The sequence below is a fragment of the Telmatherina bonti genome, assembly GCF_933228915.1.
Source record: "Telmatherina bonti genome assembly, chromosome: 19".
Taxonomy (NCBI): domain Eukaryota; kingdom Metazoa; phylum Chordata; class Actinopteri; order Atheriniformes; family Telmatherinidae; genus Telmatherina; species Telmatherina bonti.
Window position 1 is genome coordinate 22,787,706 of NC_136617.1, and position 26,249 is coordinate 22,813,954.

The 26,249-nt window shown below is 38.4% G+C and overlaps 1 protein-coding gene across 1 annotated transcript; it reads left to right on the plus strand.

Annotated features, from left to right (window-relative positions):
• The first annotated feature begins 1,378 nt into the window (after window positions 1-1,378).
• Window positions 1,379-26,162, plus strand: snx13 (sorting nexin 13). Its single transcript, XM_079258836.1, has 25 exons — window positions 1,379-1,511; window positions 13,293-13,405; window positions 13,505-13,607; window positions 13,787-13,876; window positions 15,493-15,614; window positions 15,711-15,829; window positions 15,924-16,028; window positions 16,146-16,234; window positions 16,984-17,067; window positions 17,166-17,304; window positions 17,423-17,511; window positions 17,676-17,775; window positions 18,356-18,549; window positions 18,737-18,844; window positions 18,947-19,117; window positions 19,242-19,311; window positions 19,848-20,080; window positions 20,175-20,282; window positions 20,368-20,478; window positions 20,629-20,790; window positions 20,873-20,944; window positions 21,034-21,179; window positions 21,270-21,338; window positions 21,419-21,531; window positions 22,703-26,162. Exons 1-25 carry the CDS (start codon window positions 1,500-1,502, stop codon window positions 22,936-22,938), a joined length of 2,958 nt encoding a protein of 985 aa, XP_079114962.1. The 5' UTR covers window positions 1,379-1,499; the 3' UTR covers window positions 22,939-26,162.
• The last annotated feature ends 87 nt before the right edge of the window (window positions 26,163-26,249 follow it).

Genomic DNA, 26,249 nt, shown 5'->3' on the forward strand with positions numbered 1-26,249 from the left:
TGATTAAGGCCAGCACAGAGATCTCTGTGATAGCAAGCAATATTTTTCTGTCACTGGGGTCTTTTTTGTCTGCCTCTTCTCCACTTACTCACATCCTCTCTGTTCGGCAGGTCATGTAAAGTGTAGCTCAGGTTGATGAAGGTCCAGCAGGGTCAATAAATTATGCATAAATGCTAGGTTTGCAGGCAGTCTCTGGTAAACCATTTGATAAGGCTGGATTTTAGTCTTTTGTTTATTTGATCAAGATGCATAAGGCATGCACTTTTAGTGATAGATGAAATATGTGCAAAACTATACATTGCCACAAAATCAAGAATATTTATGTCTAGAAAGGACTGCTTTAGAAAAAAAAAGGTGGTGGGGGGAGTAAAAATTCAAAAGTAGGATGGTATTATCATTTTGTTATGGAGCTTAATATTTAATTCATACATTTAAATGTTACGTGCATCTAAGAAAAGGGGAAGTTTGTGAAGCTGAGTACCATATGATTTACAACTTCAAATATGACCAAATTATTTACAGAAAGGAAACAGCAACATTTATATAATACTGCTTTTGTTCCATTTTGTTAGCTAAAACAGTGGAGAATATTCTCAGAAAGTATTGTCTGCAGAATGACCAGATGATCAGAAAACAGCAGCATTGATGGACTTGTAATTTATATTCATATATAATCCCCTTTAAATATTTGTTTAATCCCAGTGGTTAAAAAGTAATCGAATTCAATTATATTGGTGAAGGCGAGTACAAAAAAGTGGGGGTTTTTTTTGTTTTTTTTAAAAACATATCTTTATTCTGCCCTGCGATGGACTGGCGAGCTGTCCAGGGTGTACCCTGCCTGTCGCCCAAAGCCAGCTGGGGTAGGCTCCAGCTTCCCCGCGACCCTGAATTGGAATAAGCGGTTCAGAAAATGAATGAATGAATATCTTTATTCTTGTCGATTCAATGGTATAACAAATAACAAACAGCATTATGAGACATAATGTGAACATTTAGCTGAACAAGAAAATTGCAAATATTTGGAAGCCTTTAATTTATCAGAAAATATTGAAAAAGAGCAAAGTGACATTGTTTTCGTAGCTTTACTATTGGAGGAAGAAGATAGTTTTACTTCTTTGATAAACCGGATGGATGAGGGTATAGTCTTAGTAACTTTGCATTTATGGATATAAAATTTGCCTAATAGCAGGATAAGATTGCGCAAAAAGAGTTGGTCAACAAGTTCCTTCTTATACAGTGTAAACCCACCCCAAAAAAAGTTATTTAGGTCAGTCAATCGTGATTATCGCGGCATTCGACGTCATCTTCTCTGAACCAATAGCATGCCGACGTCCGGAAACGACGCACCTAAGACGTAAACCTTACAAACATGGCGACGCTCCGAAGAGAGTACGGAGGTTGGCAATACGACCGCTTTTAACGGAGAAATTAACCTAAACTTCGCGTGTTACAATGTGGCGGGGTTAACCTGGACCACCGCAAACGCAGCCCTTTAGACCATGTTTGCAGAGGTAAGTTGTGTGAACACACGCGTGTGTCGTTACGATAGTTTGGTTTCCTGTGGTGGTCACGGCTAGTTAGCTACAGGCAGCTAACGCTGTTTCAGCCCGGCAGGTAAACACAGAGCCTGACAGACAAGACAGTCGCTGTGTTTTCACAGAGCCTGTCAGCTATAAGTGGCTGTCATCCCCGGATTACACAGTTAACATGAAGTTAATACGAGGGAATTAGGATATCCGCACATTCAACACAGCTCTGGAATTAGCTGGACATAGGCAATGTCAATAGTATGCGTGTAGATTATGATTAGGGACCCTGAACGGCGAGTTTCTACATTACAACAAATACAGGTGAGCTGGGCGTTTGCAGGGTTCACGGTAAGACAAGCTAAAAGTTGACCGCGAAAGACTGTCCATTAACAATGCAGTTGTGGGGTCATTGTTTACCGAACTGTTGTTGTCATGCATTATTGTTGTTAAACATATTGAGCAGAAAATGATAGCAAGCGTGTGGTAAATTCCTTCGAGTTGGTTTAAAGTCTGTGAAATTCATGATTGGAGGTGGTTTTACTGTCAACCAGAGTAGTCCCAGTTCTGGAAAGACACCGGGAAATTACCTACAAGCTCGTCTTGAAATATAAAAAGGTGTACAGAGTGCATTACTGTTGGTCAGGGATTTTCAACGTTACTTATAGTAAACTGTAGTTTTGTTACAATTGCCACGTGATGCAAGCTCGTTTCCTTCCTGGCTTTAAAATTACAGCCTCGAGTTATTGGCCATGATATCAGCTGACAGACAAACAGGTACTTCACCTGAGTTACAGGTAACACATCTCCAGCAGTTTTAGGGAGGGGGAACTCTTGTGATCAGTCTGTTGGCTAAATATTTCACTTTTTTTTTTCTTTTTTTTTTTTTGTTAAATAAAAACTGGTTCAGACACATATGACAGAAACGGCATTGTCATTTTGGCTGGTGTGGCATGGTGTTTTAATAGCATTTGGATATGTGCTTAAACTGATTCATTTGTGTTTGGAAAAAGTGCACATAATCATTTGAAGATATAACTCGTATATCAGTGTTAAATAAACGTTAATCTTACTACAGCGGTCTTGTCTTATTGCAGTATTTCATCAGATTTTTCTAAACAGCAACATAATGTTAGCTTTATGCATGGGCCACGTGAATGATCAGCTTCAGGGACTGAAAGTCCCTTATCTATCACGCACTGTTTTTAGTGCTTGGGCTGCTGCTGGACTTCATTCTTTATGTCTGCTAACCACAACTCATTTCTACTTAATGTATAGGCTTTCAACATTTTTTTCTGTATCAAGTTAACTAATTATTCTGTAGTTGCTATTATTGTGCTACTATTAACATCCAGTGTTTTGTTATAAATAGATCACTCACAATAGGAAAATTTTAGTTAATGATAAATTGATCATTATTGATATGTTTTTGTTCATTTTATGACTCTTTATTAATCGAATTTTGACCACTACCTTTTTGGTGCCACTCCAAATAATTGTTAACGTTAAGTTCCTCATATAATTAGTACTGAAACCACATTTTATTTATAGCATTTTTGAGTTGTTAAGTTTTTGGATGACTTGCATAAACATATATTGGAGGGTGGTCATCAAATTTAATTTGGTTGAAACCAGTTTGTCACATTGAACCATACAAAAAAGTGCAAATGTTTGAATATGTTGGAATTTCAAATGGAATTTGTTATTCATGCTTATTTAATCCAGCCTTTTTTATAGAGTTAAATTTAAATTATCTTTTTGTGTAAAATGATTGTAGGGGATTGCAGGTTTGCACTCTGGTGATTATTAATTGTGACAGTCCTAGCTGAGATTTACTTCTGCTATTGTGCATACTTGTACAGAGCTTGATTAATTTGCTTTTTAAAAGCTGAGTTGTTCGAGTAGTTTGGATGTTAGTAGTGCTTTACACTCCTGGCAAAACCACATTAATGTGTCTTAATCAAAGCTTGGTAGACATTAGGCCACGTTGCCGTCACATCAGGACTGCTTGTCTCGTCCCTTCCTCAACTCATTAGAGGTGGTTGTCCTGCCAAACAGGCTGACAGCTTTCAAGAATTAAGGCATGTTCAGACCTGTTTTTCGTCGTATCCAGATATATCCACAGTCTGTCTAGGTCATGATGTGTCGGAGTATAGTCCACATGTTGAACTTAAATTAGATTACTCACCAGTCATGATTGAATTTTGCTTTATTTTATGTGTCATTTGACTTAAAATGGGTAAAGTTGCTAATCTTTGTAAATGCAGGGCATCAGTATCCCCTTATTGCTTGTGTGTATCACTGATTTCTATTTGTTTGTTGGGTTTTTGGATGACTAAAAAGTATTTAAATCTCCTAATCAAGAGGAATGGGAAAATAAATTAGCTAGAGACTTTGTTTATGTCGAAGGAGTCATGGGGCTGGTTTCATCCACTACATGGTGATAGTGGAGGCAGCAGACACAAACAGGGTTTAAAAAATACCTGATTCTTTTGCCTGTGTTGTAGGTTTGTGTGGTCCATCATTGATTTGAAAGCAAATGGCAGACCAGCTTCAGATGGTAGACCAGGTTTAACATCCTGGTGAGATTTCAACCAACCTGTACAAAAGACTGCCCATTACAGTAAATGATTTAGTTTGTTGAAGCTATTTTTGCTTGGGTAAAACATTTACAGCACCACACTGTCAGTCATAAATTTGCTCCTATCACCCCCTCAAAAGGGGAAAACATAGCTATCACTTCTGTTGAGTTGATCTCTTTTTTATATAAACAAAGAAGGCAGCAACTATTTAATTGAACAATGCTTTCTTAAAGTTTGAAAATAACCTGTAATGTATGCTTTTTAGTCTCGATCTCATTTTGTTATCTTTTTTTTATTTGATTTGAATCATGTCATTTAGTCATTTAGTCATAAACCTTGTTCACGCTTTTGATTTAATCATGAAGTTAATGTTGCGCCTTGTGTTGTGGTGGTCTTTTCGGATTAAGCCACCATGATCAGTCAACTCTAAGTACTTTCTCTTCCTCTCAAGCATTAACCATGGATTTCCCACTGAAGAGCTTCAGTGAACTGAATTAACCTTTCCCCTAATCACATCACACGTTTCCAGCGCTTGAGTCACATAATTAGAAATCTAGCTTTTAGTAGTTTCTCCCTCACACGTGTGTCTATTTATCCACAGATTAGGATGGAGGGGTTTATTTTTAATTTGCACCAGGTAATTTGGGAAATAAGAGGCTCTTATTGCATGTCTAGATGTCACTAGAAAGAAAAACATTCAACAAGGAAGCATTCCTCAAAAACCCTGTCTCTTCATCTTGTAGTGCAACATTTGAATAATGCACATTAAGTCTGTTACTACTGCAACATTTTTATTAACAGAAAAAGATCGAAATAAAAAATTGATCATTATTTAGATTAAGTGATGTATGATGAGCGTCATGATTTTTTTTTTAATTATAAAGCTTAGAAACAGTTAAATTATATAAATTTATGATGCAATCTTTTTTTAACGAAGAATGTAAAACAATTTGCTGTACTTAAACCTTGCTTTTGATCACAATCACTTAGTCTGGGTTAGCAGTGCTTACATTTCACTGATGAGGTTGAGCCAATTGCAATATTACATTATAAGTATATTTAAGATATTTAGTCTATGCTACATGCCCCCAAATAAGTGACGTTTGTGTATGTGTTTGCCTTTTTATTGTGGTTGCATAAGAAGCTGCCTAGATGTTTCGATGTGTGCATCCCCGATGGGCTTTGGTGTTAATCACTGGAACAGATGGTTCATGTTTTAAACCCTGTGTAAGCTGTAATGACTCAGGAGTGTCAGTTATCATCTCTTCCACCAGAGCCAAGTTTCTCCTGCACCAACACAACATCTGACTGATAGCTTCCACACTCACTGCTGCTCACTGGGACAGCTCATGTCAGACAAGTTGAATTTAAGTTGATTCAGCAATTTTTTTAGGGAATGACTGTTTTATGTTTCCTTTACATTTAAAAGCTACACTTGCTTTTCTGTCAACTTTCTATGCAAACCTGTCTTTGTGAGCTCTTACTTCTTGTTATTTCAGCTAATTTGTCAAACTTGGACAGAATAAATATGAACCTCATTTCCAGAAAAGCTACTGTTTTCTAAAATGCAAGAAAATATAAAAGTGTGTGCATTTTACTATGTAGTTACAGGTGCAAAACAATTTTTTAGCAGTCTGCAAAGTAATTCTACTCTTAATGATGTCCTGTGCATTTTCAATTAAGGATGAATCTGAGAAAATAAATTAGGAAACATTTATTTTTGATTCTGTGCCAGTGTATATATTTTGTATAATTTTTTTTATTATTGTAAAAATATAAACTGCCATTGACCATTTAATGATTCACTGACATGTCTCTCTGACATATTTCAATATCTTTAGAAAAACGGTTCTATTCAGCAATTGGTCAAATCAATGGGCACAACAGTGTCCACCTTCGTAATACCGGCTCTGAGACTGACACTTTAGATTCAGTCTTACACCTCACTAAAAGAGAAAATGAGACACTTGATGAGTAACTTTTAAATGCAGCTTTTAGCAAGGAATTTTAATAACTTACAAGTCAATTCTTACCAGTGTTCTTAAGAGTAATTCTCAGAAGTTTGATAAATACTGTCCCTTGTCTGCAGGCTGAATAAGGGCACAGTGGTGTGTTTTCTCTGGAATAGGGCTGTGTCTCATTTGGTCCACAGTCTACATTGAAATTGAAATCTGACTGTAAGACAGGGAAGACCAGCCAGTGGCAGTTTCCACACTCATTGTTCATTGTCAGTCTGGATGCAGATCAGAGGTGATCATGTCCAGATCTGACACTCCCTGGGAGTGCTGGGGGACAAGCACTAGGCCTCCTGTGAGTGCTTTGAGACAGGGAATGAGTCTTCCTCATCAGGGTTACACTGCAAGAATAAAACATATTCTATTGCTAATCTCCAATATCACCCAAAGAAGTAATTAAATTTGGTGTCAAAGACTGGTTATTTTTCAGAGTTGCTAGAGGAGTCTAAATACTTGTTAAATATTGCGAGAAAGTTGCTAAGTTGGGAATAGTGTCGGCAACAATGATGAAGGGTCTGTTTATTCTATGTACTTGGATTTGGAGGCGGCAGAAGCACACGTCATTCGGAACATTATTATTAATATTTGTTATATTTTGTCTATCAATTTGTGATTGTTTGGAGCTGAAATCAGAATTATAATTGATATATTGTACAGACTTACTCTGGAGCCAAAATAGTGGTGCGATAAGTTGTTTAGAATGAAGTCAGATATAGTCGCTTACCTACCAGAAGAGATGTTTCCTTACATATGTCCCCAAAATATCACTGTATGCCTGTGGATCAGTAGTACCCCCACATTAAAGTCAGCCATGCCTTAGGAAGTGATGCACTCCCATATCACAGATCATGGCTTATGGAAAGGCACATCTCAGAAAATTTGAATATTATGAAAAAGTTAAATTTTTTGTCAATTATTTAAGAATGTGAAACCCATATATTATATAGATTCATTACACATAGAGTGAAACATTTCAACCATTGATTCTGTGAAATTTTGATAATTGTGGCTTAAAGATAATGAAAACCCAAAATGCAGTGTCTCAGAAAATTAGAATATTGTGAAAAACTTTAATCTTGGAAAGTCATGGTGTCACACCCTAATCAACTAATTAACTCAAAATACCTGCAAAGGTATCCTAAACCTTTAAATGGTTTCTCAGTCTGGGCCAGACTGGGGTCATAGGGAAGACTGCTGACAGATATCCAGAAGACAATCATTGACCCTCCACATGGAGGGAAAGCCACAAAAGGACATTTCTAAAGAAGCTGGTTGTATCCAAGCATATTAATAGAAAGTTGAGTGGAAGGAAAAGGTACACCAACTCTTCTGGAGGAAGAGTGGAGAGGCACAGAATCCCTGTTGCTTGAAGTCCAGTGTGAGGTTTTCACAGTCAGTGATGATTTGGGAGCCATATCATCTGCTGGTGTTGGTCCACTGTGTTTTATGAAGTGCACAGTCAACACAGCCATCTACCAGGAAATTTTAGAGCTCTTCATGCTTCTTTCTGCCGACAAGCTTTATGGAGATGTTGATTTCATTTTCCAGCAGGACTTGGCACCGGCCCACACTGCCAAAAGTACCAAAAGCTGCTTCAATGACCATGGTGTTACTGAGCTTGATTGGTCTGCAAACTCACCTAATCTGAACTCCATTAGAATCTGTGGGGTATTGTCAAGAAGAAGATGAGAGACACCAGACCCAACTATAGAGATAACCTGAAGGCTGCTATCAAAGCAACCTACGCTTCCAATACGTCTGAGCAGCGCCACACACGGACTGCTTCCATACCAGGCCGTATTGATGCAGTAATTCATGCAAAAGGAGGCCCAACCAAGCATTAAGTGTATGGAAATGAATATACTTTTCAGAAGCCTGACATTTCTGTTTTAAAATATCCTTTTTTTTCATTAATCTTATGTAATATTCTAATTTTCTATTCTAATTATCTATAAGCTACAATCATCAAAACTTCAAGAAATAAATATTTGAAATGTTTCACTTTATGTGTAATGAATCCATTTGCTTTGATTTGGTTTCACATTCTGAAATGAGTGAAAAAATATATTGAACTTTTTTTTTTTTTTAAATAATCTAATTTTCTGAGATGTACCTTTTGCTGCTAACAGACTGGATGGTTTGTCTGATTTTTAGCAAGTAAAACCCAACAGCAGTTTTTACTAAAAGCAGCAACCTGGACTCATCTCACAGCATATCTGTTTGTTCCTGTGAAACAAACTTCTGTGAACGCAGATATGTTTCTGAGTTGTTCATATATTCCTTCTTGTATAAAAAAAAAAAAACAAAAACAAAAAAAAACTTTCAAGCATGCAGTTGAATAAAGTAGTTTCCCAAAGTTGCCCCTGTCTGACGTGGGAATATATTAATCATGGTTGGATGACAATTTCTCATGCAGGGCCTAAAAATGTGGCTTTTATCCCTTGGCCTTTTAACACCATAAACCTTATCATAACATTATGCACATCAGCTTTTAAAAGAGCAGTTCCATCTCTAATCTTGCCATTAAAATACTCTTTAGAATTATTAAATATTTTCTGATCCAGGTGGTTTAAAGTGGTGAGCCACGATACATCCTTGCTTTAAAAAAGCTAGTTTTTGGACAGAATCCATCTTTATGTTTCTGTTAGCTTGTGTAACTAAAAAAAAGTTACCGGTATCTCTTGGTACCTGACAAGCTCGTGGTGGTGAAAAATGTGATGGTAGCAGAAACTTACTAAAATTTCTTTAACACTTGTAAAATTTTAATAGCCTGTATATATTACATTGAGGCATTATTGAAGTTTGAATGATTAGTTTTTCTTGTAAATGTTGGCAACGGTTTGACTGATACGTTGTAGTTAATTCATATTGTCGGTTCAGTACACTGCAGTCCATTTTAGATAGTCAAACTTTGTGGCAAGTGATACAGTGGTTTTGAATAGCCTTCCTACTTGTAGATAAACTGTAATAATGGTCTTTCGCACTGGCAAACTCTTTTTCACTTCCCAGCACCGCTATCAGTTACTTTCGTGTAGAAAGATAAGACTGAGATAGAGATGGTAGTCTAGTCAGTTCACATTATGTTGACAGGACACAAAAACCTCACATATGTTTCAGGCTTTTAGCTGTTGTCAGCGCTTTTATGTCTACATGTACATGTGCGCAATTCTGTTTTTCCTAATGTTCAAGAACTGAAACTGAAAACTGAACTGAAAACTTTGGTACCGTTGCAGCATTTTGAGGAAAACACATTATCATTGTCATACAATATTACATGCATTTTTCAGCTGATTCTTAGCAGAATACATGTTTATTATACTCCTATATGACATCTTTACATGGCAATGAAATAAAATATTTGTTTAATCCTGAATTAGAAATCCACATCCAATCATAGAGAAATTTAAGCAAAAGTTAAAGATGAAATGTTTTTCATAAGGAAAATTTTAAATCCTTTAGTTTAAAAAAAAAAAAAAAAAAACTTGTCAAGAAACTGATTATTGACCTGAAACATATATATGTTTTAGAGTAATGCTAATTTACTGCATATAAATATGTTATGTGTCCATTTGCCAGGGTTGTTATCAAATGATCTTTTATGTTTCATGCATTCAAAGACTGTCTAGATGCTGCTGTTCTGTTAGTGTAATGACCTGCATCGGCTCATTAGTCTTTTCTTGATCCATCTATTTGGCTTTTGAGTTTGCTGTGAGTAAAGGGATGACAGGCCTCTTCACTAATAACCATCAGCTTCTGTTTTTAATTTTTGCTCTGTACTGTGTGAACTAAATTGCTGCTAATGTGATCATGAAAAGTGATTGCAAATTTGTCTTTAAAATGAAAACCACCCCTACCTGTAAGTTATTTATTTAATCATATTACCAGCTTTATGAAACCTGATCCTGAACTGAAAAATCATTTGCTTATTTCTTACTTGTCATTCGCATTGTACATCATAGACCAGCACAATAAGTTCAGGCCAGTTTGAACAGAAACTTCTACATGCACAGAATCTGCCAGCAGGCCAAGCTGTTAGAAAATGAGCAATTTATCTCAGAGAGAGAAATGAGTTGACATAAGTCTACGCTTATAAAATTTTTTGTGTAGAATTAGTCTTTTTTTCTTTTTTTCTTATTGGAAAAAAATGGACTATGGAACAGACTGAGTTGCAAGGGATACATTCACTTGACTTTTAATATGCCGTACGTTTATTTGATTATGATAGCAGCATAGACTGTATATAAAGAGATGGACGGAGTCTCTTTGACGTCACCCATAGGTTTGTGAAGAGCTGAATTGAAGGTTCTTACCGTCGCCATGTTGGCAGCGTCATGCACATCGTCTCGCCTGGAAAATACAAATATGGACAAAGAGGTGGAGCTGAGAGGGGAGCCGTGGGCGTCATGGTAGATGATTGACATTGAGCGAATTCCGAGCTTTCTGTAGGTAAAAGCTAACCGAGCTAACCCCGATATAATGGGAGCTAACCAGCTAACGGAGGTAAGCGGGCTAAAGCTAAGTCACCTTGTTAACCGGTTAAAAATCTCAGTTGTTCTACGTTCTTCTTACTTGAAGCCGGAGATTGGTACCTGTCAATCAAAAGGACACCCCCTGCTAAGTATGCTGAACTTTGGGATAAAATTACTTTTAAACGGGCGAGTTAGAAAAAAATTCACTCCCCCCACAGTCGTCATGAAGGTAAACCTGACCTATAAACCGAAAATGGATTTTTGTACCAGGCTGTAACATATTAATTTCTGCTATGAAGTTGGCCTTTTTAAGATGGGAGTCTATGGGGACTCGCTCTGTTTTACAGCCCCTAGCGGATGAAGGGGGAACTGCAGTTTTATGCACTTCCGCAGAGGCTTCACTTTTCACCGCCGGAAGTTGCCGCTTGGATACCAGTTTCCTCTGTAATGTATAGCTTAGGTTTAGTGCCAATAATCATATCGGTATTCTGCAAATGCATCTGCAACTTTATTTATAATGCACTCTAAAAACAAGAAAGTTGACCAAAGTGCCACAGTGTACAAAATAAAATAAAAAAAACTATTAAAATAAATAATAGTTACACTCTCTAATTCAGTGGCTCAGCTTTTGAGTCTAATTTAAAAAAGCAAGGAGAAAAAAACAAAAAACTTCACCAGGTCAGCACATCAGTACGTTACACATGCTGGTGAAGTCTCTTTCAGAAATGTTCATATGCTTTAGTAGCAGTTTGATTAGCTTTGCTTCCCAATAGGCTGTGTGTGAGTAACTAATGCTCATGCTATACATAGTAAACTGACTGAGCTGTGTTTTTAAATGTGACACAGTTGGCAGCTTGTCTAATGTGTGCCATCCGATTGGCCATAGCTGACTGTGGCATTGAGAATAATGGGTCAGTGTCCTGAGGAAGCTCTGTCTGGTCCTATCTGGCTCCATCAGTGGAGAATCTTATCTAAGGAACTCGAGTGTGAATGTAGGGCAGCCAGAGAGCTTCACTGATCATCACATTGGTCAGTGAGTCTCTGCAATGGTTTCATATTCTGAGGTTGAGACTGTTTGGGATAACTAAGTTCTTTTGTTTGTTTGTTTGTTTTTTTTACTGTTCATATTTTATTGAATATTACTGCAAATTGCATAAAGTGACGTGACATAAAATACCTTTGCTTACTTTGATAAGGCGTGCATGGCCTGGTTTACGGTAATCCATGTGGCATGTCCTGGGTGGTCAAGTTTGAGGAGCATTACAGCAGACTGATCCTTCATTTAACTGCTCTGTTTTTACACAGACTCCAAGGATGAAAAAAGAAAAACTTAAGTTTTCTTATCCTTACATCTGGGGCTGAACAGAATACAATAACTCACATTGATAAGTGGGAAAGAGTTAACTGGAAACTGAAACTTGGTTTCCTGCTCTGACAATAACAGGAAAATCATAGGATGTCACACACAAATATGCACACTCACAGAGGTTTTGTCTGATACTCCTGAACAATATAACGCATATTGTGTGTCACCTAAAGTCATCTTTTTCTGTAGGGGTTGTTTTTTTGTTGTTGCATGAATGATATTTTCTTATTGGCTCACTAGTTTATCATTAATTTTGATAATAATTAAATTAGTTTAATAAAAAAAGAAAAAAGCTGGATATTGATCTCTTTTTAAAAAAATTTTTATTTGATTTATTATTAATTCAGTGAGGGACATTTCAGTTAATCTGAACATGCACCAACACATGGACATGCATGAACATGGAGTTACACACACCCCTTAAGTATTTGTGGTGGCAAATTAGCTTTTGCTTGAAACCCTCTGCAGTGGATGTTCTGCTATTATAAACTTAACTCTGTGAAATTATTATCTGTATCATTAAGAGTCGCTGCTTGGAAAGTGGACTCTGTTAGGATGAAGTAATCTGCTTGTTCTTTTATTTGATGTCTTTTTTTTTTTTTTTTTAACCTTTGAGGGGGAAAGTCTTGAATTGATACCATTTGAGATTATTCTCCTTAAAATGATTTAGTCTACCAGACACAGTGTTAAGTGATCATACCTTGGGATGAAATTGTAAACAGGACTAAGTATTATTATAAGACCCTGCTTATCACCTCCAGCTGTTGTGCTTGCAGTCACAACAATCCATGCAGTTTCAGACATGATCAGATTGGCACCATTCAGTGACCCGTGGGTCCATTGCATCTTCTTTTAATTGTTTTGTCTGTCAAAGTACAGCACTGCATCTGGTTCCTGCATCTGGAACCAGACCAAAGTCCCCACCACACTTTTCTGTCCGGTGGCCATATAAATCACACGCAGATCCATTTGCTTTTGCTTGTCTTTATTTTGATGATTAAATGAAGTTCTTTCTCTGCCAAGAAATCACTCAACAGCTGAGATTTTAGGAGCTTCTTGAGAAGTTAAATTGTGTGCGCACACAAAGCTGCTAATGTGCAGCCACTTCGTCAAATACACAAGACAGGCCGAGTTTGTGTTATTAAATGTTAAAATGTTGTCTTTGGTCATAAAAATGACATTTTTGTAATCCAGTTTGCACTGATGACAACCCTAAACTGGGGTTGTGTTGATACAAGTAATGTCTGGTGATCAAATCTTCTTTCTCTACTTTTATAAATTCAAATTATTATGAGCACAGGTAGCATTAACATGTTTTTTTTTGTATGTTTTAGGCCAGTCTGTCCATCTGGGGATGGGGGGGTCTTGGAGTTGTGCTGTTCCTTGTCACCTTTGGACCTTTTGCCATATTCTACCTGGCCTTTTATATCTTCTGCTTCATTGGAGGGTGAGCAACAAAACTTCACTCGCACAACATGTTTTAACATGTCAGCTCTTTCACTGATATATTTTTTTTCTTTTTCTCCACATGAATTCTGCTTTCCAGGGGCTTTGCAGTCACTTTGCTTTATGGAAAGATAAACTCAGAGAAACATCTAGAAAAATGCGAGCACTCCTACTTGCCGCCCACACAAATTGGTATACTGAAGGTAAGAGCACAATGTTAACCTGCACAGACACCCATTGGCCTCACCTATACAAATAAAGGGATTATTTATTAATCAAATTCTTTTGTAGTTGAAGTGGACCTGCCAGTTAACATGCAAGTTTTTTTTTTCAACATAGTTTCACTTGGATCTTTCATTGTGGTATATGTTGTCACTTTCAGACACTGGATGAAATGAAACTGGAAATGAAGCCAATAAAGATTGACAGAAGACTTACTGGCTCTAGTTTCATTGATGAACCATTACAACAGGTTTGTGTCTATATCTTGTACCACTAAAAACAACTTCCTGTTGTACCCGTTAGACCTTTAGCAGTAGTTTTGTTTTCTTTTTTATCTTGACAATCAAAGGAATACATAGTCCTAGAGAGGCCATAAACAGAGAAGTCCCAGGATACACAACAAAACCAACAATAAACTAAACTAAATTGTCAACTTTTTTAAAAATAGAGGAAAGGAGTACACAGAGAGCAAGATAAATAAAAAGAAAAAAATAGACATTGCCATCATGACTGTTACTAAATGTTAAAACTAAATCTTTGAAGACTTGAGTTTAGCTTTTTATCATCTTGACCGTTTTAGTGTTAAAAGCAAACTGTTGATCTAGATGAGACATGTATTCACAACTTTAAGATTTGAAGTTGTCAACCACCACATGGCCCTGCTGTCTGCTATACCATTAGTTATTGTCTTATTGTGGCACCATAGGTCACAGAATGAAGATAATATGGTAAATAAAAACATAAAATTTGGATGAACCCCATACAGTCATCAAAAATTTTTTAGCATACATGTTTGATAGAAATATCATTGCCTTACTGTAAGTTAAAATACTTTTTTGAGCTGATAATGGATCTCGGGATGACAACTGGTTGACTACACAGTGGACTTGTTGAGCAGTGATTCACTCGGGTCAATGTCTGATCCATCAACTGGCCCAGTCAGGAGTAATCACTATCAAACATTGCATATCTCTTTAAGTCTCAGTGCTGTGTGTTTCCTGGAAGGTTGCTCTTTCTCTTTATGTGTCAAAAGATTAGTCTGGAGTAAGTTGTGTTCTGGCTTTCCCCCCCCCTTTCCAGGACTTAAAAATGTCATCAACCTTAATTGCTAAAAGAAAAATAACAAGGATTTTGTTTGATTGAATTATGCTGTAAAGCTATAATCGTGTACCACCATTACATTATGGACTTTAAGCTTTTTTCATTTATTTTTGTCCGGCACATCAACAATCATTATGAATATCAACATATTTTGCAAGAGATTTTCCTTTTTAATACATTTCAATAATTAAATAAGGGCTTTTAAATCCTGTCCACCTTTCCATAAACTACTGTGTGGTTACAACACTTACAGTAGAAACCAGCCTTTTAGCATGTTGTTCTCAGCGAAGCAGCATGACGAGCCAGAGTTAAGTGCAGACACAGCAGTTTAGTGATTGTCAGATGACGCTGACTGGTGTCTCTGTGCTCCCCTCCTTCCTGGGAATGCATGCTTAACATTTCAGCTGCATGTGAACCTTGAGATTTTGCACCGCTTAATGTGGGATATGCTGTGCTTTCTGAAAGAGAGGTTTTGTTGTCTTGATTTTTCAGGCACGTAGTCTTTGCCTTGTTCTTTTTTTTTATCACATGTACTCTTATGAGCATATTTTCTTGTAAGGAAAATTCCCTTCCTTTCTCTAAACTTGATACACTATGTTAGGTTGTTATCCTTTAGTTTCATCAGTGGTATGTGAAATTTGTCTGTCTTTCCTTTAACCTTTTACATCTGCCTTCTTACTCATTTCACTAGATTTAATGTAAACAGACAAATATTTATATTACACTCATTCTAGTCTCCACTCACCCTCCATATTTCTCTTTAAGGTAATCCAGTTTGCTCTGAGGGACTACATCCAGTACTGGTATTACACTCTGAGTGAAGATGAGTCCTTCTTATTAGAAATCAGACAGACGCTGCAGAATGCCCTCATCCAGTTCTCCACGCGGTACAACACACACATTCAGGCACATTCTTTGTCTTTGCTACACAGGTTTTTTTGACAAATCACAAAAATGATACCATTGTGTGTTTGCACATCAAGGTCCAAAGAGGTGGACTGGCAGCCTTACTTCACCACTCGCCTCGTGGATGACTTTGCCACTCATTTACGCGTCTTTAGAAAAGCCCAGGATCGCCTCACTGACAGAGAGGACAAGCAGAGTATGCGCACACGTTCACACATGCTTCCTGTCTTGTTTGTCTTGGTTTTGTTCTTTTTCCTTGACCAAACCAATGACCAATCATTTCTTAACAGGAGACATAACAGACGAGCTGGTTGACTCATTCTTTGAGGCCGAGGTGGAGATGGAAAGGAAGATCTGTCGAGACGTGGTGTGCACTTCTCATAAAGATGAAGAAGGTAAACACTTTCTGACCTTACATTTCACACCATTATGAAGAAGCAGTCCATCAGATGTGAGCGCCATTTGAGGCTATAACTACTAAAACATAAACATTCTCTGTGTATGTGTGTCAGGTTTTCTACGGGACTTGTGTGAGCTGCTTTTGTATCTGTTACTACCTCCTGGAGATTTCCACAATAAGAACATGAGATACTTCCTAAGGGTGAGTGCACAAATACAGTTGTTATCATATGTATTCATTAAAGAAAAGGCTGAATTTACAACAGTTACTCAAATAACTGGAGACTTTAAAAAAGGAACAATAACTAAAAATTTGCAAAAATATAATTTAGTAATATAAGACACTGTTCATTTAATTGAGTTGAAGAAAGGAAAAAAAAAAGAAAGAAAAAAAAATTAGCCCTGGACAAATTAGAGCACTTTTCTAATAAACGGTGGGACAAAATGCCTGTCAACAGGTGCAGAAGTCTGACTGAGAGGAACAGAAAATACCTGAAAGTAGCGGAAATATTAAAGGATTGTTCAACAAAATATTAGTTTATGAGTGATGTAATGAGTAATAAATGATCTTATTAGTTTGCTTTTTTTTAAAAAATATTTCTATTGAACCAGAATTAGAAAATAATGTAATGATTTTCATCAAATTTTTATTTGTTATTACTTTAGTCAATTTCAGCTTATTTTACAGGCCGCTGGGTTTTTTTTTCCTTCTTTAATGAAAGAGTATGAATAAATATGAGCACAACTGTACAATTGTTTCAATATAGTTTTGAGTTTGATTTGTCTGACTATAAGAAAAACAAATTTCCATTCAGTTGCACAAGAAATCGTTGATGTGCTGTTAGTTCCTCTCAGTGAAGCTGCCAGCCAGATTCTGATTAAGCTGCTGCTGCTGCAGCTTGTTTGTAGCGTAAATCTAATAGTGTGCCTTAAAATACTCTTGTATTTTAGGAGGTGCTGGCGCGTGGTGTGTTACTTCCTCTGATCAACCAGCTGAGTGACCCGGACTACATCAACCAGTTTGTCATCTGGATGGTTAGAATCTAAACTATTGATCCTACATCCCAAAAAAACCAAGTTATTTCAACATTTAAACAGGATTATAAGCCCTGGTGTTGATTATTTTTCTCTAGATTCGGGACTCCAGCTGTAACTATGAAGCCTTCATGAACATCCTGAAGTTAACAGACAAGCCTGCTGAGCTGGAAGCTGTTAAAGACAAAGTGCTGGAGGAGCTGCAGTATCTCAGATCCCTGGACACCGCGGGAGATGGTGGGCTCTCTCTTTTTGTCACACACACATAAAAAGCTGACATGTCATGTTGGTACATATAGCAATTTGACCTACATAAATATGCCATTATATATTTTCTCATATTTTTCTCACTTAGATATCAATGTGATCAAGAACCAGATTAATAGTCTTCTGTTTGTGAAGAAGTTGTGTGAGACCAGGATCCAGAGACTACAGTCTGGCAAGGTGAGACCTGCAGCACAGCTGTTTTTATAGTGTTCATACTGGAAAATCTATTTTAAACACACAAAACTGAAATGAAAAATGTCTGCAGCTTCTCAAAGTCGCTGTGTCAGTTTTGTGTTTGGCGCTTTGTCAGATTTTGCTGATCCTTTTCCTGTCTTGTGTAGGAGGTTGATGCCTTAAAGCTGGCAGCCAACTTTGGCAAGCTGTGTGTTATCCCCCTGGATCACATCCTTGTCCATAACATAGCCCTGCAGTTCTTCATGGGTAAGTCTGAAAACACATCACGTCTCACACAGATCCCAAACATCACTGTAGTTACCAGGAGACCTCATTCCTCAGCATTTCTGTTAAACATCTCTCGAATCCATAACTTGGTCTGTTTACAAGACTGTGCAACTCCAGCCGGCCTCATCAGACATGTTCCCTCTCAGTCCCACATGACCTGGCCGGAGATTTTAAAAGCTCGCTCTACTTTACAGATCAGATTACGATGGCATGTGCGTGCGTACTAGGAGTCAAGCCAGATCTGGTCTGGAAAAGAGCCAAAAGTCTGAATTGAACCACTAGATTTTAACACTCCTGCTTATCAAAATGTAAAATGAAAGGTTTAAAATTGGTTACTCAAAAAGAATCAACCACTGAAACTGCAAGATTGAAAACTAATAGAAGGTCATCGTATTTAAGAGTCACACAGTAGATTGTTTAGTTGGAAGATCACCAGATGCCTCTAGCTTGACATACCACGGTCTACACTTTAATGGTGCCGACTGCTTATCCATCTACAACCTAAGTGCAATAGTAGACCCACACCATTTGGACTGAGCTGTTTGTCCTTTGATCGTAGACTTTATGCAGGCGGCGGGGGCTCAGGCGGAGCTGTTCTTCTGGCTCACTGTGGAGGGATACAGGGTGACGGCACAGCAGCAGCTGGAGGCGATGCAGTGCTGGCAAAAAGATGGCAAGAAGCAGCCCAGTACAACAAAAGGACTGCTAAAGGCAGCTGCGCTTGGTGTCTATGAGCAGTACCTCTCTGAAAAGGTGGGTGATACAATCAGACCTAAAATTTTTATGACATCATTATTTCAACAATAAGTCTGATAAATTAACAGAAAAATGTGATTTGAAGTGTTACGTCTTTTCTGTAATTTAAATTATCATATCAAATTTTCCTAAAATATCAATTTTGTTAGCCTGCATGGTTACCTAATGACCTCTGCTCCAACAGGCGTCTCCCAGGGTACAGGTGGACAAAGCATTAGTAACAAAACTGGGAGAGAAGCTACAGACAACAGACGATCCCACACCTGAGATCTTTGATGAAATCCAAAGGAAGGTACTGAAAAGATGCATAGCCTGTTTATGTAAATGGACTCTGTTAAGAATTTATTGCTGCTTTTTTCATGCCTGCTCACAAGCAGTGTTCCCCATACGACAGGTCTATGACATGATGCTGCGTGATGATCGCTTCTACCCATCCTTCAAGCAGAGTCCACTCTATGTGCGAATGCTTGCAGAGCTGGACATGTTGAAAGAGCCAAGCTATCGAGGATCTGATGATGGTGATGGAGAGTCCTTCAATGGATCCCCTACAGGAAGCATAAACCTGGTAAGTCTTCTTTTTTTTTTTTCCATTTCATTAGATTTAGATAACAACATTAATTATAGTGGTTGTTTTTTTTTATCTTCTTGGTGAATGTAACTTTACACAAAGTCATTTCTTTTTATTTCAGTCTCTAGATGACTTGACCAACTCCTGTCCTGATGAATTTATGCAACTACATGCCTTCATCTCCGACACAGGTACGCTCCTCGCTGCGCTTGGTTCTTATCAGAACAATTAGCAAATCACTGCAGATATATTAATTGTTCTGTGTTTTCATTAACACTAATCTGAGAAGGCCACTGAAAAAAGCTTGAGGGGTTCATGGTAGATTCTGACAACTTATTTAGGTGTGGAAGAACATTTTTTAAAAGTGGTGTTAGGTTATTTTTTTATAACACTTCATGCTGTGTGACTTGGTCCAGTTTACTATTTATATCTGTAAACCCCTTTCTAGTCCTGCCCTGCATGTTACTTTCTTTTTTTTTAACTTTTCACCTTGTAGCTCCGTTCATCTGCATGTGTTTGGTCTCACTTCACACTGCTTCAGTTTTCTTTATTTCATTCCATCACCTTCACTATATTTTTGTTCTTCCTTCCTTCCTCCTCCCTCCCTTGCTATTTCTATCCTTCTATGTTACATGCCCTCCTTTTTCCACATCCTCTGCTCTATTTTCTTTCTTGGTTTGTTTTTCCACCACCACACTTCCCACTTTCTTTCATCGCCTTTCATCAGTCCAACTCACCTCCTCCACCCCCCTTTTTTTGGATGTATTGCCGGGCGGGGTAGCTGATACTTGTCTTCCCGGCTTCTGGGGTGCTGCAGGGGTTTGCAACGATCATGGTAAGACATACGCACTGTACGCCATCACCGTGTTCAGACGCAACCAAGACGGCAGCGAGGACTGCTGGAAGACTTACCGCCGCTACTCAGACTTCCACGACTTCCATATGAGAATCACTGAACAGGTGAATCGAGTCACTGGAAAATTGTTAAAGATTAAAAGTCATTTTTCAAATAATACTACAGCAACTTGTTGTTTTAAATGTTGCTCTATTTTAGTTTGAGAATTTGGCGTCAATTCTCAAGCTGCCAGGGAAAAAAACCTTCAACAACATGGACAGAGATTTCTTAGAGAAGAGAAAAAAAGATCTCAATGCTTACCTTCAGGTACTGGCTTTCAGTGTCAGTTTGCATTCATTGACATGAATCTTTCTGTAGATTGCGTATAAATAACGGTGTGCATGTGTTGCAGTTGCTGCTAAACCCAGAGATGGTGAAGGCCTGCCCAACTCTGATTGCCTATGTCTATGACTTCCTAGAGAACAAGGCCTACAGCAAGGGCAAAGGAGAGTTTGCACGCAAGGTATCTGCATTTCTTCAAATAAAAAAAATAAGTCTTTCATTGTGATTTCTGCATCACTGAGGTGCAGCATCGTTTTTATGTATGACAGAAAATGAATGTAAAAGGGAATTCTTAAAAATGAATTTCTTGAATTGTTTTGTTCCCTTTTAGATAGACACATTTGTGAATCCTCTGCGAAGCTCCATGAGGAATATGTCCAATGCAGTGAAAGCCCTACCAGACAGTCTGGCCGAGGGCATGAACAAAGTCTCTGACAACATGGGCCGCATGTCAGAGAGACTGGGTCAGGACATCAAGCAGTCCATATTTAAGGTGGAATTCTCTAACAGTGCACATAGTTTTCATCCTGATGAATGTGCTGTTGCTCGATTTAACCTGAGCATTTTTCCCCCAGGTGCCTCCACTCCTTCCCAAGTCCGACATTGACCCAGAACAGTGTCGAGTTTCTGCCCAGCTTGATGACAATGTGAGTTAGCGGGGCACTCTGGCTGCGAGACGTTCATTTTTTCTGCTGTGTTTTCGGTAAAATTGTAAATTTGTCTCTTATACGTCCAGGTGGACGATAATATCCCGCTCCGAGTAATGCTGCTGCTGATGGACGAGGTGTTTGACCTCAAAGAGAAAAATCAGTGGCTGCGCAGGAACATAAAGAACCTGCTGCAGCAGCTCATAAGAGCCACTTATGGAGACACTATCAATAGGTCAGTGGCGCATACAGCCCTCCAACAAGAGAGGTGATTAATCAGCTTAACAAGGAGAACACCGTAATTCCATCTTCCTTTGTTCTGCAGGAAAATTGTGGACCATGTGGACTACATGACGTCACCAGAGCAGGTTGCAGACTATGTAAAGAAGTTCAGGTAAACACGCCTCCCTTTTGTTACAATAAATGAGTTTGATTAGTCTGACTAATCTTTACTCTGTTTCCGCCTCTGTTCAGGGATTCATACTGGCCCAATGGCATTCTAGCCGAGACCCCTCCCCGTCGGGACAAGTGCATCCGGATGCGGACGCGAGTTGCTGCCAAAACCAGCCTGCTGGGCATCATGCCAGGTGAATATAGAGACATTCACATGATTGTAAACTGGTCACATTGGCTGCAGAATTACCTTCTCATCTTTTCTCTCCTATTGTAGTAAAATATACTGCTAGCTGCTAGTTGAAAGACTGATTGTCTTTAAAAGGTCTTCCTTATGGACATTATATCTCTGCATCCCCCAACTGGATTTGAGGTTTTTGTTTTGGAAAGTCTTGTTCAGAGCAGTTTAGCTCAGTCTTCTGCACAGCTTCACAGCATGATGGGAAGTTTTCTCTACAAAAGGCCTGCTTGGCTGTGTCAGTCTGATTTGTTGAAAGTAGGGCAAAATCCTATATTATTTTGTGATATCTATCCCACCAATTGTGTTGCTTCTCTTCCTGAAAGTACTTCCATTGTATCCCTTCTGATGATATAAATGATCTGAGGGAAGTAAAACGCTGAGTCTCTATGTGTTTGGCATGTTAATAAGTATAATTTCTGCCCATTTCTACACGCTGCTCCAACTCCTTATTAGCGATCCTCAGTCAGATTAACATCTTGTTTTACAAATACCATTCCAAAAATACACGGGGTCCTAAAGCCAGTGTTGATCAACGAATCATTAATGGATTAAAAAAAAGGTGTCTAGATTTTAACATTAGACATCTGTGAAGGTTTGTCTTGTGTCTTCAACTCTCGATTTAAAAAGCGACGAGAAAAGCACTCGGAGAGCGCAAACCTCCGCCAAGGCTTTTAAAAAGTTCCTGGATCCAAACGCTGATCCGGATCACCACCAGAATTAAATCAGTTCTACCTTTTTCACATTTCCAACGATTCCTGAAAATTTCATGAAAACCCATCCAAAGCTTTTTGAGTTATCTTGAACACAATCAAACAGATAAACGGCGGGTAAAACTAACCTCCTTGGCGGAGTTAACGTGTCTGAGGTGTTTTCTGCAATGTAGGCAGCAATGACAACAAAAGAAAATAATTGGAATAAAGAATTGAATAAATTAAAACAGTGTCCATTAAGTATTTTTAAATAACATAATTTTAATTGTTTTTAACTTGTGTGATAAATCTGCAAAGAGAGATCCCTACATATTTCCATCAGGCTGTATTTTCTGTCATCAGTATGCCTTGATGCCTCACAGATGTGCTTGAAATTTTGTAAACAGCTGTGCTATATTTCTGTCTCTGACCCAGATGAGCTGAAGCACATAATCGGAGCAGACACCACAAGAAAGGGTATACTCCGGGTCTTTGACATGTTTCAGTACCAACCCATGAACCGACGGCTAGCCTACGTGTTCCTGGAGGGCTTCCTGGAGACCATGTTCCCTCAGTACAAATTCCCAGAGCTCTTTGTCAAGCTGCACTCCCGTTCTCCACGTATCCACAGATACAGCCAGAAACTTAAATGCCCTTCGCATAAGAGGTGACATGAAAGGACAGAGGCATCAGTACACGGCCAGCTAGACACACAAGAGACTTGAGAGCTGAGAGTGAGAAGGGGGGTGATGGTGGTGATGGGGGACAGTTAATGTGAACATTGAGGTGTGTGTGCGTGACTTCTGCCTTTCCTCTTCCCTCAAAACACTCAAGTTGGTGAAAACACTCCAGTTATCTGGCTGATTATATCTGTCGAGGCAGAGGGATGACAAACTGCCCAGCTCTCACTCTGAGACAGACACATGCGATAAAAATACATAATTTGCACCAAGACTGTACATGGCAGTCTTTTTCTTTTAGTTTCTATTAACCTCCTCCTTACCCCCATCTTGTTTTTTGTTTTTTACTTCTTAGTTGTGTCAAGCTTTATTCTGGGCCAGCCAATGCTGCTTTCTTGTGGTCCAGAGAGCAGACCGCACATACTGTATTGTTTTTAAACTGCAGGACTAGATGGCATGGACCCACACCTTGCCTTACCTTCCCGCTTCAATCCTCCGTTTTGGAGCAACACAGCTGTACTTACATGTATCCTCATGCTGTAGACACGTGAGCTGCAGAAGCACTTGTTAACATTTAAATTTTATTTTTCATAGCTACCAAAAAAAACAAACAAAATGTCAGAAGCACTGGGTTGAAGAGGTGCTGTCCTAAAAACGTGACTGAACAAGTATGGATTGAAAGGTTTTATTTTTACTTGTCAGCATTCTTCATCCTCAGTGGTTCTCTTGCTCATTATTTAGGTTTTTTGCATCGCCTGTAACACTTACGATCCCCCCAAGAACAGGGTCACCACCCTTTTAATACTACTGTCATAACCTGTGATGACCAAAGCTCATGCTGTTCATAAGCGTGTGTTGGTGTGATGATGACATACTACAAACAATACTGTGCTTCATACTGCTGAATATGTGAGGAAAGAGACTTTTACCAACCTAAAAAGTGAGGCTGTGAGGACACACTGAAGCGTGTCGCTATGGAAGGCACACAACCGAATGTACTCAGTGGTCTGTTCTGCATTCGGCTCGTGTAGAATTTTGTGCAAATGGGTGTGTCTATGTGCGTGTTAGCATGAAGATGCAAGCCTCTTCAGTCAGAAACTGTGCCAGTGTGAGCTAGTGAACCCAGCCTTAAATCTATATACAGTATATACTGACCAAGAGATGCACGCTAGAGGGAGCTGTCTCCTTCACACAAACAGAACGTTACAAGGAAATCATGATAGAGATGTGGAGATATATCCCTAATCACTTTTCTTCAGAGAAAATGTCTTTGATTTGGTGCAATATTTTTTTTTCCTTTAATGCATGTGCATTTTGAATCATTGTGTACTGAAAATAGCAATTCATATTATTTTAAAGTAGGAGAAAACATGAAGTCGTCTCCCCAGAAATGTTTTTTTTTTTTTTTTACCCAACAACTTTACATTCCGTTGTTGTAAAAGTACAATGTTTATTTTACAGACTTGTTTTATAAGTCTGAAGTTTTTTTTGTGTGTGTGTGTGTATGGGGTATTTTCCACTCATATCCTGCCCTTTCGCACAGATTCTTGGTTTTGGGATTTGATTAAGCAGTGATTGGGGAATTTTTCCATGTCACAGCTCAATGATTAGCTCATGGGGCAATAGCTAGTTCAGAGAAGACCTCGAACAAATGCATCTTTTTAACACGTAAGTGGCGTTTTATCCATTCAAGACTGTCATATTGAGTGCAAGGAGATCTTTATAATGAACTGACAACTGGAAAGACGCCATTCTCGTGCGTGTGTATCCACCTCCTTCCAAACAAACAAAAAAAAAAATCCCTAAAATAGGTTCAACCGGTTCAGAGAACTGTGGCCAATGCAGTCACTGCTAATTAGCACTTATTGTAGCAACTGTGGGAGCTCTTCCCGCTTTGGTTGAACAGAGCCCCATTCTGCTGCAGTCATTGGGAACGACTCCCTCGACTGCTGCGATTTGATCACACTGAGCAGCCCTGATGGACTCTGACCGGCTGAGCAAGAGGATATGAACTGGAGCTTCTATTTAGGGGAGGCAAATATGTTGTGCACATGATGAGATGTCACCTTTAACTTTATGCCCATCTCCATACAGAAAGGCTCAACTTTTTTAGACTCCAGTATATATGAATCTATAATAAAGAATTTGTGCATATCTGTGTACAGTATGTGTTAATAGTGTGCCTAAATGTACTGTCAACTCTATTTTCATATTTTTCTTTAACCTACAAAAAAAAAAAAGTCAATCAGAATGTCATAATTTTACGCAACGGAAAATGACTGGGGTTTTTTTGGGGTTTTTGCATCATGCTTATCAAACGTTTCCTTGTGAGCACTTGTGCTCAGATCAACATAACACTAATAAAAAGCAACTCAGACTTATTCATGATTTGTCTGTTCTTTTGCTGTCCTCTACAGAGGTGCAGTTGTTACAGATGTAGTCCACCATATATTTGTTCAGAAAAATGCTCCACCTTTCCCAGCTTTAACATCAGCATATGATTTTTTAAATGGTAGCTTTACCTACAAATATAGAGCTGCTTTAAGACACTTATTACAACAAGACAAACTTACCATGAAAATCTAAGCTGCTGTTTTAAGTTGAAAAGGTTAATACAGTAAAAGGTAATTTCCTATTAGCATTAACTTGTGAAATTAACTTAGAAATATGTTAGTTTTTTTTCCAACTAATTAAGTCATGAATGAGGAGTCAATCAGCCTTGTGCAGGATACAGTAGTTGCTAATAATCGGTATAAATGCGAATACCACAATGACTGGCACACTTCAACTATCAGTGTGATCGCAGCTAACATACCCTTTTACAGACATTTTGACATGACAGCTGTAAGATCATTGGTTTAACAAAAAATCTTTTTTTTTTTTAAGGTTCCCAATAAATCAATGTTACTGAAAAACATGTACAAGACGAAGCTTTTTTTTTTTAAAACGGGAAATGTAGCTATTGCTTAGAACTGTTGCAAAAATTCATCTCCATGGTGACCGCCATAATTAAAGCATCATTAAGTCCTTCTGCGCAGCGTTTGTGTCCAGTTTAATTCAAGCAGTCAGGCGTCCCCGCCGATGTAGCAGACCAGGTCCAGCTGCAAGACGACAAGAACAAATCAAAGCAATTTCTCCTGATCAGTCTCTTGGCTTCAGGTCACTCCAACAACACCTTGTTGTCCTGATCTCTTTAAAGCATTTTAGCGTTTCTTCGCTATCTTCATGTCTTCCTCTGCGCCTTTCCCACCGGGTCGGCGATGATAACAATTCCCCAAGCAGCCAAACCTGTCAGACAAACA